This window comes from Delphinus delphis, chromosome 11 (assembly GCF_949987515.2).
Source record: "Delphinus delphis chromosome 11, mDelDel1.2, whole genome shotgun sequence".
Classification (NCBI taxonomy): domain Eukaryota; kingdom Metazoa; phylum Chordata; class Mammalia; order Artiodactyla; family Delphinidae; genus Delphinus; species Delphinus delphis.
This window is the reverse complement of record NC_082693.1, coordinates 16,735,238-16,748,400: the sequence shown is the minus strand read 5'-3', so window position 1 is coordinate 16,748,400 and position 13,163 is coordinate 16,735,238. Positions and strand designations below refer to the sequence as shown.

The following is a 13,163-nucleotide window of genomic DNA, read 5'->3' as shown; positions in this document are numbered from 1 at the left end:
ACTAAAACCTGTCATTTCAATAAAACCTTGTGAACTGTTGATTCTTAAATTCCTCTGGACTCTGAAGTATGCTACCAAACTTCTAGATTATTCAGCACAATTGGACTAGCGCTACAGTTGGATGACATTTGAAATAAGCTAATTTCACAAAGTCATCTCTGGACGCAACAGGCTCAAATTATATTTTGTAACTGAGCACAATTAAAAGGTTAAAAAAAGAGATAGTATTTACTTTACATTAGACTTTTCAGAAAATGCAGCGATTGAGTAAGAACCTCTAATAGGATACAGACTGACTGTGAAAAGGGTGTAGCTGAACACCTGCCAACACTTTGTGGAAAGTGACAGCACAAATAACGTCAAAGTTGATACTTTCTCAATTAATGTATTAGTTGCACGTGAAAGACTTGAATTTTTATTTTTCTGAAAAATGTACCCTAATTTCAGAGACCTTTCTAAAGTTCACACCACAGTGATCTTGGTGGTGGCTTTGGTTATTTTCAGTTGGAAGTGAGCTAAAAATAAATATCTAGGACTCATGCTGAACGTGGGATTTCCTACCATGAAAGGCACAGGCAAATTCAGCCCCTTATCTGACACATGGCAGAGAATATTTTTAAAGTAATAAAAGTACAAACATTCAAAATGTAAGTTCACAGACTAGTGAATAGGCTATTTCTTTTCTTCTCTATAGAAGTTTACTTCAATGGGTTTAATCACTAGCTCAATCTCAGGAGATTAGGGGGATAAATATTTCAGATTAAAATCATTTCTTTCTTTTCTATCCATTTATTCCGCCAGTTAGCGCCTACTGCAAGCAAGGCACTGGGCTGAAATTTTCTAAAGCAAATACTTATGGCTGATACAAGGAGGCCAAAAATGTTGATTCCTTTTATAATGAGAACCGTTGTGATGTGAATCTGACTTCTTCAGTTCTTGAGCCTAGAAAGCAAATGTTCAAGGAAGCCTAGGCAACTCAGGGTGCCTCTCCCAACTTCCTGGGAGACTGCTGCTGAGTCGGGACCCCAAAATACTAACTCCCAAACAAGGGGATGTTTCATATCACAAGGAGTAGCACTGCCTCCTGAAGACCATTTCCTAAGCGGACCTGTTAATTCCATCCTCTAAAATACTTAGTTTAAAAATAAGAACGATTTCCTTTCCCTGTGCTCAACCTAGTTTAACAATGTCCAAAGGAGGCTGACTTCACAGGAGTCACCACAAAATAAAACGTCCTCCCCAAATAATACTGCTCTGACTTCAAACTTCCATTAGGTTTATTTAAGTGGATTATACCTGAAGAGGAGGAAATACCTGCCACAAACATAGCATAAATATTCAGTTATTTCAACTTACTTCAGAAGGTGGAAAATTTCTATTCAAATCCTATTAAATCAAAACCACAAGCTTTTTGCATAAAATTATTTCAATATTCTGACAAGGTACTATGGGGTGTAGGGGATAGAAAGGCATTCCTTAAATTTTTAAACACACTCTGACTGAGAAGAATCTATTATGTTAAAAAATAAACGTGAAATAAAATGCATTTCTTGGAAAAAAATATATACATACACACACATACAGTACATTGTCAGAAGAGAAGACTGGCCAAAAAAAAAATTACAAGACCAACCTCTACATTAATTTAAAGCAATTTCAAAATTAGCCAGGGCAAATGACTAGTTACTTTCAAATACAAACTCTTTCAAGTAACAGTTACGATTACTATGGCATTTTACTCTCCAGCTAGCTACTTCAAGAAGTCTAAATGAATCCAGCTTCACCAGGAGTGAGACTGAGTCCACATTATTTCATTTTAGACCAATGTGCTTCTTTGTATATCTAGATTCTATTACCTTTGCTCTTTCTAGATTATTTCCTAAGGGATACGTAAAAACCTATGTATCCCACTATTTTTATTCTCTAATGCAAAGATACATAATAGATCTCGCTTTAAAAGGGAGAAATTTGTGAATCAAAAGTCATCATAAAGTCATTTATAAGTTTTGATTTATAAGTCAAAAGCCATGATAAACATCACAGATATAAACCAATAAATGCAAAATAAATGCATACTTTAAAAAATAATTCTATACATCTGTGTATATAAAGGAACATGCTATATTTAAAAATTGTTTTCTCATCACTTCTCGATGCAATATTGGAACTATGACTACAGTTCTGAATTCATAGAGCTTGGGGAAAGGAGATGGAAGGAAGGTGACATTTAAAAGTTCTTCTTTTCCATCTGTACATTTTTTTGAGTTTACCCGGCAGTTTGAAATCACACAGAGCTTCAAAAGCCACCTAATCTCAATTCCTACTTTAGAATTCCACACTATCAAAATCTCCAGTCCTCTCTATACACAAAATGGAAGCATTTTCCTTTTGTATATCCATGAGAGTGGTGTTTACATAAGCAATAGTGAAGAATCATCAGCCCTTTACAGACACTGTTAGAATTTTCATCCATTAAAGCTACTAGCCAGTTTGCGGCTTTAGTTTCCTAAGTTACCAAGATACGACCTGCATTACAAACATAAGCACTTTCATTTCTAAAGAGACATTAGATAACCCAATTACAGACTAATCACCATGAACAAGGCTGATCACGTGTTCACACTGTATATATAAGCCATCGCTGTTAACTAATCACACTTCAAAAAGCAAATTCATAATTAGCTGGAAAACCTGATTCTGTGTTACAAATCAAGTGAACAAAAAGCTTCCTTATTTAAGGGCTCTGTTAAACTCCCGCTCCAATTAAAATCAACATATTTTAAAATATGTGCAATAATGAGAAATGAAGAGAAGAGGGAGAACAGACTAACGTGCCAACTATTAGAGTGGTAAGTGGTACAAAAATGCACTATCAAGACTACATACAAATGTGAACAGTTGTATATTAAGTGATATCATTAAATCTACATGGATTTTCCATCAGACCAGAAGAGATGACATTAGTATTCAAGCACTTCACCTCTTTAAAAATGTCCCAAAAGGTAGCCATTAGCCACATGTGTCTACCAAGTACTTGAAATGTGGCTGCACCAGACTGAGATGTGCTGTAAGTGGAAAACACACACCACATACTTAGACTTTAGCACAAAAAGCAGAAAACAAAATACCTTGCTTTTTTATGTTGATTTTCTGTTGACAGGATATAATGGATTAAGTTCAACAGTTATTATCATGCATTTCACCTGTTTTTTTTTTTTTTACTTTTTTATAAGGCTACTAGAAAATATAAAATTCAGTACTTCGTTATATTTCTATTGGACAGCGCTTATCTATAATGTTTACAGGACTGTTTTCATCAAAGCCACTGGGTGACACTGTTTCTCCACTAAATTGATGCAACCAAAGCAATTTCCTGGCAGAGGAAAAAGTCTTGCACATACACGTACACACACACCAACGGACATCATGTGCTCTTATAACTATTCATATTCTTAGGATGAAAAAACATGAATACATGTAAGTAACTTCATCACTATCTTAGCAGGACTGGCAACACTTAAAATCTGTAATAATCCTTCCGATTCCTCAATAATAAATGACAGCTCTAATCAAATCAAACAGACAGAAGCTGTTTCGTTTGTGACTTTTCCCAAATAGCTTTCCATCTTCTAGATGGTAATGTTCTTCATGACTTCTAATATTACACTCTATTTACTTACATTTTAACAGATTCCTACAGAAACCATGCAAAATAATTTAGGTGCACAAAAACCACCAGCTGTTTTTGCTAACAAAGAAATGCTTTACCCATGTGCAGATGACTTTTCAAACTGAAGTCTGAAATCCTGAACATTTTTAAATCAATTTATTGATAAACTAAAATGAAAACCGAAATCAATATTTACACCACCATCACACACTCTTCTTTGATGAGATAAAGAGTCTACAAAGTAGGACTCTGCAATGCAATTGGCATTCGTTTCTGGGACAAAGTCCTGATTAATACATTCTGAAGGCTGCCTGGTAGGTGACCAGAAAATTCACTGTAAGGGCTCCAAAGAGTTTTGTGATATGTGTCTTCTAAATGGGTTTTACTCAATCTTCGAATTCTGAATGAGAATTTAGAGTTGAAAATTACAAATGAAACGTAGGCTTAAAATGATCTGCCTTACTCCTTTCCTACTCTGTTCCCCCAGCGGCAGATTCAAGTCCAAGAGAGAATTGGATAAAAGCCAACATTTTGCCGCAGGCGGCCACATACTTTTAACGGGCTCTCCCTCAGTTTCCTTTTCTCTAAAATCAGACTAATTCTAGTCTCCTAACTACAGCCTGCACAGAATTAAGCATTTTAAGATCGCATTACAACAAGTTCCTTACAGCCATAGACTACCTCAGGCTAGGAGAACCATCGTTGTGGTACCTTGAGGTATAACATGTCCTAAATCCTATCATACTTTTACCTGTATTTCAGAAGTCCTATTAGTGTATACTAAATTAATTTCCACTTCAAAGAAACAATTCTCCCTTGTCTTCAAAACCTAAACCTGCTCAAAATCTAAATAAAACATTTATATTTAACCATTATGTATTGAGGACCTTCTGAAAATCTGTGAAAATATCAACATTTTCCCCAGAAAAATGAACAGATGAAGTTTTACATAAAATTTCACAGAAGCGATGAACAGTTCTGGATCTAGATTTAAAACCTGCTCTAAGCTATTGTATGCATTCCTTCAACGATTAGCTAAGAGGTCATTTAGATATTTTCCTGTGATTTCCCCTTTTCTTATGTTGATGTCTCATTACCCTAACTAGGCTCTAAGCTCTGCAGAGCTAAGGTGCTGCATCATACCTGTATGCAATCTGTATGCTTTCTAGCACAAGGCTTAACACATAGACAAAAATATGTTGATACGACTTTTTATAGGTTCACTGACCAAAAACTTTTATGAATAACATTAGCTAAGGATAGCATCTTTTAAAATAGTGTACATTTTGGGTGAACACGTATGACTAATATTTTCAACAACTGCTATCTGACAGATCTTTCTCTGAACTACAACTTCTGCATATCTTTAAGCATTTTCCCCCCAGAGATCAAACCTGTGTATCTTACGTTGACAACAGTGCAAACGCACATTCTCAAGTGCAAAGTTAAGACCATGCCCCAGGAAAGCCTTACGGAAAACAAAAACAAACAAAAAATACTCCTTTCAAAAATACTACCAATAGTAAAAGTATATACTGATAGGTAATTCCTACAAGGATTTAAATTTCTATGTAAAGGAAGTAACGGTCATTTGAATATTAACAGAGCACAGATTTAGGTGCAAGAATATGGAGGTGTCTGACCGGCTCATTCTGAATTCTTTGATAGAGCTTCGCTGAAAACATGAATGTAGAAAATAAACGCAAATTGAGTTTTCAATCTAATATACTTGAGGCTTTTTTTTTTCAAGACACAATTATAAATATCACACTCAGAAGAGAAAGGGGAGGCGGAGACTCCATGGAATAGGAGACACATGGCCAATGAAAACGATTCACCAGAAACACGCAGGATTATGTCTAATTTCGCGAAGCTCAAGAAACTTGCCCCATGCAAAAAAGGTTTTCTGAAAAGTCCAACTCCCACCCCTAAACCCCAAATAAACTCATTCTTTTGCTAGATTAAACATGCCAAGCTTTCAAGGAAGTCCACATAGACTCTGCTGGGCTGTTACTGGCACAAACCCTATTAACTGAAAATCTTAAAATGTAACATATATTCTAATTTTGAGGCGCATAAACCTCCTACTTCAACATAATAAATGAGAACGTATTGAAAAGGGAAGTGAGATTAAATCTGGTGAGGCCTTTATTCACCTAGAGTCCTGAAGAGATTCTTCTCAGAGCTGTATTTCCTAACAGACTACAACAAATTCACACAAATGTCACTACAGATCTAATGAATGTTTTTTCATGCCAGTGTCACTCACCCTTGCCTGCCTGCACCCCTCCCCTCCAGGCTTTTCAAAATGTATTTCATACACAGAGTCACTGTTCTGGTTGTTTATTTAATTAACATGACAGCCCAGCATACACAGCATTTCTTTCAGTTCTACAGTTTTAACTTTTTTACACTTTAGGCTCAATACAGAAAGAGTAAAATTACTGTTTGCCTCCTTCCAACCTCTGTAAATTTATATAGATTCACTAACTCTTTCTGTCAAAACAGTTTTTCAGTATGCCTTAAATGTCTATATTCACAAAGTAAAAAATCACAATTTTGTCCCTACACACCAAAAAATTCTTCCCTCACCTTTCCCAAGGGATGAGAAAATCTTGTTTTTCCTTTTCAGGGTTTTCAAAAATTGGCATTAATTAATTTTAATTCTGTCAGCAGGTCATAAATAATCAATATTGTTCTTTGTATAGCCATGAGCAGAGTTATACTCCTGAAATGTGACAGAAGCTACAATTGAATTAAAAACCCATGGCTGTTTTGGAAACTTATTCAATTTGAGAAATGTTATAGTATCCTGAAATGTATTTAGGAGTTTAAAGGACAATACATTCTGTATTTTCAGAAGCAATCTATACTGTAAATGCAAGTAAGTTATACTTTTTACCAATGATGTAAGAAGGCCTACCGTATGCCTACCATTGAAAACTATACCTACTACTATATTCTACTACTTTTGTGTTGTTGTTGGCTTTTTTGCTTGAAAATACCTTTCTTACATCACTGATGAAAAACTTGATTCTACTTTTGATAACCAACCACTAGACTCTTGCAAAAACTGCTACATTCCTACAAAAATCTGCTAAAGATGTTTTTGCTAAAGATGTTTAATTGAGAGCTGTAAGGACTTACGTCTGGGAAACTCCTTTGATTTTTAATTACACAATGTGAAGTATACAGCTGTACATTTCTGACTGATATGGTACCCATCACAAAGAACTTTGTCATGAAGTGGTAAAACTGCATTAACAGTGAGAGGCGTACAGCTTGTGTTTATTTTATGTGAAACCATAGGCAAAGATATTAAATTCTTCTTAATGTGTAACTAAAATAAAATGGCATTGGCTTGGAATCTTTCTTAAATCAATGTGCATGGTGGTCCCAGTAATTAGAGGGGAATGTCTGGCCAATTGCATTCTTTGATGTATAAGGAGAATAGAGAGACATCCCTTCAGATACAATTTCCAAGTGTTAAAAATTGCTAAATTAAAATTTTATGTTTAAAACTAACACATTTATTAATCATGCATAATATCTAATAATTCAAGAAATTCTAAGGACCTTAGAGTTCAGAGGGCACAGTGATACCTGCTCAGGGATGTGAACATCTGCTCAGGAAAGATACATATACCTTAATGGAACCATCTGCCTTCTTAAACAAAATAGTACAGTTTGACTCACTGTTCTACAAAATCTTGAGGATACTGGGCTGGTAGGATTGAACTAAAAGCTATGCAAATGTTACCAACTTTGTTCTTTCCTGAAGTAGATACCTTCACTTGCATCTCACAGACACACCCCATGTCCCACTAATTCTGGGACTGAAGACTAGATCTACGTCTCCTTTCTTTGGTTGAAGCCATCTTTATGATCAATGCTGCAAAACTCAATTCTATATGTAATAGCTGATCTACTGTCTTCAGTATGGTTGGGAAAGGGAGAAAGGGAGTGAGGGAGGGACAGAAATCCATCTGTCATTTGGTTTGCCTTATGAAAATTTTATCATCTATTCTCCTTGACCTTTTAGAATTGAGTCATTGCAGAGAGACAGTTCCCAAGCAAGTGGCCACTATCATTCATCTGGAAAAGAAAAGGCTGGAATTCTCTCACCTTTAAACCTCGTAATGAGCAAGGTCCAAATAAATTCTCAAGAGGCCGCTGCCAGCCTCTCTGTGTTTTATGTCCTCACACCTCTACTTAAAATTCACTTGTTGCCTGCCGATTGTCTTAAGAGTAGATGTTCTTTCAGAAAAGAACTCCTAATCAGGTAGCATTCAGGCCAGTGTTACATATGTGTTTTATAATTATTTGGATTCTTGACTTCATAAAGCATGCGGACGACAGTGGTACACTTTGCACCCTTAATGAGAAGTTTGTTTCCTTGTGATAGAACAGATAAGCCAATTACTATATAGCTCCTGAACTTTTCACACAGGCTGACATATGAGATATCGCCCTGTCTTATAAGATCCTAGTGCACATTAGTTCCCACCCACCCCCAACAATTATGCTCAGCAACAACTTAAATGGGTCATATATAAAAACTAGCCTTAAGTTAACACGTACACACTCACCCATGCCCTCATTAAAACTTCCAGTAAATAAATTTCTGCTAAATGGAACCTTGTTTTCCCATCAACCATAAGAGATAGTCTCTCACTTTAGAAGAGTCTTCATAAACACAGGCTTTAAAAAAACAGCAGCTAAGAAAACTGACCAAAATAGATTACAAATATACATTTTCAACAGAAGTCATCAGCAAAACACGTAAAAATGCAAAGCTCAGTTATTTCCTTACAAGTCTGCAGATGATTCAAATCCTCCATTTATCAATTCAAACCAGAGAAAACCAATAAAAATCTACAGGTTAATTAACGCTGCTGGTTAACTCCCCTAAACAACCTCTTATCGTAAATCCACCCTTAACTCCTGAACTTCTAAATGTTACTATGAAATTTCAGAAATTTAATTTCAGAGGCTAAACGATATTAATTTGGAGTCAAGTTATTTATGCTTAAATCACAGATTTGACTTAGAAATTTAGGTTAAATTTTGCAATGATCAGATCACATTTCCTTATAAGTTAAAGCAAAGTGTGTTCAAAAAACATTTAAACTAGCAGTGTTTTCATTTAAAAGACATTCCCTAGGTGACTTTAAAAAGAAATTAAGATGTTTTTTTTCCCCTAATTGGTTTACCCTTAAGTAGACAGCTTACTTTATTCTGGTGATGTCCAGATTTCTACCAAAACTGAGTATCAGTCAGTGGTCTGTTTTTAACTTCACTCTTAGAGTAAGCTAAACCCAAGAAATATTTGCTTTATCTAAACGAAAAGCTAAATAAGTACATTTGTTTTAAAATAAACACAGAGACTATGATGCTGTCATCCATTCTGCTAAATAATGTCAAACAACCACATTCTGTGGATTCAACTCCATTTCAGAAACAAACTGGTCACCACACCATATGGTGACTGCTATTTCTTAGAAACACCCAAATGATTATCCACAGAATAACCTAAAAAGAAAAAGCTTAGTATATCTTAGGATACTCTCTCACTCCCTAAAGTCCTAATAGTACCACAGGTAGGCATAAATTTAAATGGGAAAAGTGTAAATTTCCACTTGCTGTACATAACCAGCTCTCTGCCATCCCTACCCCCAAGTGTCAAATCAGCTTGGAGTAGAGAGGCAAACACTGAGGTACTTCTTCTCAGATACAATCTGCTTTTAAAATTGGGATTTGTTCTTTTATGCCCTTTATAGCAACTATACTCCATGGTCTCAAAACACTTAATGATAATAAGGAAATTGGTCCCCATAATTCACTAAACTTTTATTTGGTATAACTTGACTCATAATTCTAGACTCTTCCTCCTCCTTCCTGAAAGACTGATATTACCAGCAATTTAGAAATACTCCCCTGAATTAATGTTTCCTGTATAAATCCATTTGAATTTCTAAATATTCACTTAAGCATGTAGATAACTCAAGAGATATGTTTTCTGAAGTTGATACTAACAGCGCAGTCCATGATTCTGGCAAATTCTTAAGTTCAGACATATTGTTCCCCAAATTGAAGTTTATGATAATACAAAACACATGAGCATGTAATAATGTATGTCCCCAAATCACACTTAAAAACAAACTGGGCACCACCAAACGCAGTCTCTTCAAGTAAAACGTACTGCAAGACGAGAACGCGTATCAGCACCTCACCTTCAAGTATTCCTTGCTTTAACTGTAAAATATTTTTACTGACGTCCATAAACGTTTACCTGTCCCTTTAGAAGAAAGAAATTTTATAAAAAGAAACAGAAAGAAATCTAGTAAAATCCTCGTTTTAAAAATCACCCATCGCTTGAAACAATAATTAAACTTAATTCGAACATTTCTGCTAAAGGAGGAAAGCATGAGGGCAAGCCATACGCAGGTGTAGCAGATCTAAAAAGTTGGCCCAGCTGTGGAAGACCCCGCAAAGCTCACCTAGTTTTACTACTTATTCGGGTTCCTGTTGTTCAGGTTATAAAATACTGTGTGAGAGGGGGAGAAAACCCCGCTTGTTTCCAACTAAGTCTGAAGTTAGAACAGTTTTCTGGGCTCTCTTTTCCTTCTGTTCCCAGCGCTCAAATTCCCTCCACTTTGTGGCGGATCCCAGGGGTTTCAAGTTTTCCCGAGAGGTGAGTGAGAGGGGCTGCCAGCGCTTACCTGTTCCCTCGGGATGCAGGGCAGGGAGGTCCTCCGATGGGACTTGCTGCTGCAGCCCGACATCTCGGCGGACACCACGGAGCTGGACCGCCTCCTCCTCTTAAACACCGGGATCTCTTCCTTGGTCCCAGCGATCAGCTGGGACCCGAAATGCTCCCTCGGAGCCGCCCCCGTGGACTGTGGCAAAATTTGCTCCGCGTATCTGGCCAGGAGGATCCCCAGCACTCCGGCCAAGTACGCCAGGTAAGGTCTCCAGGCGACCTTGAACCTCTCTAGGGAAATGAGGGCCACGGTCCTGACCGCGCTAGTCAAGGCGATCATGAGGACGCCCAGCCTCAGCCTCAGTACCAGCCATGTCGCGGCGGCCAAGCAGCTGAGCACCACCCCCGCGGCGGGGAGCGAGAGTAAGTGATCCTCCCCGACGCCCAGCCCAATCTGGACGAGCGCTTCCCCCCCGCAGCAGGCGGCCAGCAGCGCGACGGCCAGAGGCAGGCGCACCCCGGCGCGCTGGAGGTACAAGCCCATCCAGAAGAAGGCACACAGGAGACTGAAGAGCAGCGCCGAGGGCTGCAGCCAGGGGCCGAGCGGCGCGCCGCCCCCGGGAGCACCTCCCCGAAGCCCCGGGAAGACGCCCCCTTCTGCCCCGGGGGCCGCTTCCTCCTCCTCCTCCGCTGCCGCCGCCGCCTCCTCACTCCGCTCCAGGTCACAGCCAATCTCTCCGCGGACCAGCCTCACCAGCAACGCCAGCAGAAAGGACAGGGAGCCCGCGCACAGCGCCGAGGAAAGTTTCTGCGAGCGCCGGAGTAGCCGCAGCACCAGGGCGCCCCAGCAGCCGCGGCAGCCCGGGCCCCGGGGCGATGAGGGGGCCGGCCTCGCCTCTGCGTGGCCGGGCTTGGCCCCGACTCGGGCGGCCTCGCCCGGCACGGCCATGGTGCGCCCTCTTCGCGGAGTCCCCGAGGTCCCCCCGACGCCCCCACCCCGCCACACACACACACACACACACAGACACGCACGCACGCTCGCTTGCTCTCCTCCCAATCCCACCCTCGGAATCCCTCCTTCTTCTCCCAGGCCCGCGAGCACTGAAAGTTTCAGCTTTCGAATAACTCCTGGAGAAGGCTAGATGCTCCAGAGAGGAGCTTTCAAGTGAAAAGCTAGCACAGGCAGAAACGATCAGACTTCCTCTTTTTCTCTCTTGGAAAAGCTTGCAAAATTCTCCGCTCCACCCCCACCCCCCGACTTCTGTCCTCCGGGGTCTCTTCGGACTTCAGGGTTTTAAAGATTGCCCGAGGCGTCCTGCGCGCGGGGTCCGCAGCCGCTGCTGGAGCCGGGGGCGCAGGGCGAGCTCGGGGCCATCCCGGGCGCTGCTGCGCGCGGGGCCCGCGGCAGATGGAGGTCCCCCTTCTCTTCCTTCCTGCAGCTCTTTCTCTATCACTCTTTCTTTCTCCTCGGCCGATCCTCCCCGGCCCGGCCCCAGGAAGCGAACCGCCATTCCCTGGGGCAGAAAGCACAGCCTCCCCAGCGTCTGTAGGTCCAGTTCATGGCAAAGGGTGGAGAAAATAGAAAAGGGGCTGAGAAATAACCAAGAAGTTGCTAAGTCCCGTCGGAGAGAGACCTAGTCCTAGAGACGAGCGGCTGCCGCAAGGGAAAGGAGGGAGGGCGAGCGAGCTGGAGAGGAAGGGAGGGTGAGAGGAACGGGAGGGTGAGAAGGGAGAAGGAGATTTGCTCTCTCTCTCGCTCTCTCTCTCTCTCTCTTTTTTTTTTTTTTTTTTTTTCCTTCTTTTTGGTGCGAGGTTGGTGGTGATTTGCAATTTTCCAAAGGGAAGCGAGTGGAGACGACTAGTTTCAATTGTATAAAAAGCAGACAGCTGGACTGATCTGCAATCCCGCTTGCTTTCTTTAAGGCAACTCCCTAGGAAAGCTTTCCCAAGCTCAGCTCCCGCCCCTCCCCCGGAGGAGGCGCTGTTCTCAGCTCCGGAGATCCTTTTCCCGGAGCCGGGCCGCGCAGCTAGCACCTTGGCGAAGGGGTTGCTCAGACCCGCCCACCGCCCAGCTCTTTGCATCCGGGGGGCGCGGGGGTCTGCGGCTGGCCCTCACGCCAAGCTGACCAGGACGTTGGGGGAAAAAAAGGACTGTGCTTGGATACTTAGCAGGCGATGGGAGTCAACAGACTTCCCACTGTCGTGAAAAATGACAGCCACATCTACTGTCTGAGTGATTCAAAGATGCTTATATCAGGTACAACAGCAAACCAATTTCAGGTGGTATTGTAAGGCCAGACTGCTCCTGCTGGAAGGTCTGTTTTCAACAGAAAAGCCAAGCTTTTCTGTTGGGCCAAATAATGGAAAATCTCAATAAGTTACCTAGACCGTAATAGCATTATTTAAAAAGAAGGGGGAGGGGAGAGCATTTTTTAAAAATTGTTACTTAAAAAAAAATGCATAAGAACAACAGTCAACAGTTGTTGTTGATGGTGGATGGTAAACTACATTGAGATTAAGTGACCCTGGCCTCAAAAAGGTGTACAAAGTTAGGAAGCCCAAACAGTCGATCAGAAAGTAATATAAAGAAATCTCGGGCTTCCCTGGTGGCGCAGCGGTTGAGAGTCCGCCTGCCGATGCAGGGGATACGGGTTCAGGCCCCGGTCCGGGAAGATCCCACGTGCCGCGGAGCGGCTGGGCCCGTGAGCCATGGCCGCTGAGCCTGCGCGTCCGGAGCCTGTGCTCCGCAACGGGAGAGGCCACAACGGTGAGAGGCCCGCATATCACAAA

General features: G+C 40.9%; 1 protein-coding gene across 8 annotated transcripts in view; it reads right to left on the bottom strand.

The window, feature by feature from the left end:
* PDE3A (phosphodiesterase 3A) overlaps positions 1–13,163 on the bottom strand; it is an 842,956-nt gene that overhangs the window by 296,995 nt on the left and 532,798 nt on the right. Inside the window, exon 1 of one of the 8 annotated variants that reach the window (XM_060024383.1) lies at positions 10,393–11,322. The exons of the other annotated variants lie outside the window; for them this stretch is intronic. Coding sequence (XP_059880366.1) covers positions 10,393–11,322 — 930 coding nt within the window. Of the gene's footprint in view, positions 1–10,392; positions 11,323–13,163 lie in introns of those variants that run through there. 8 annotated transcript variants of the gene reach the window in all.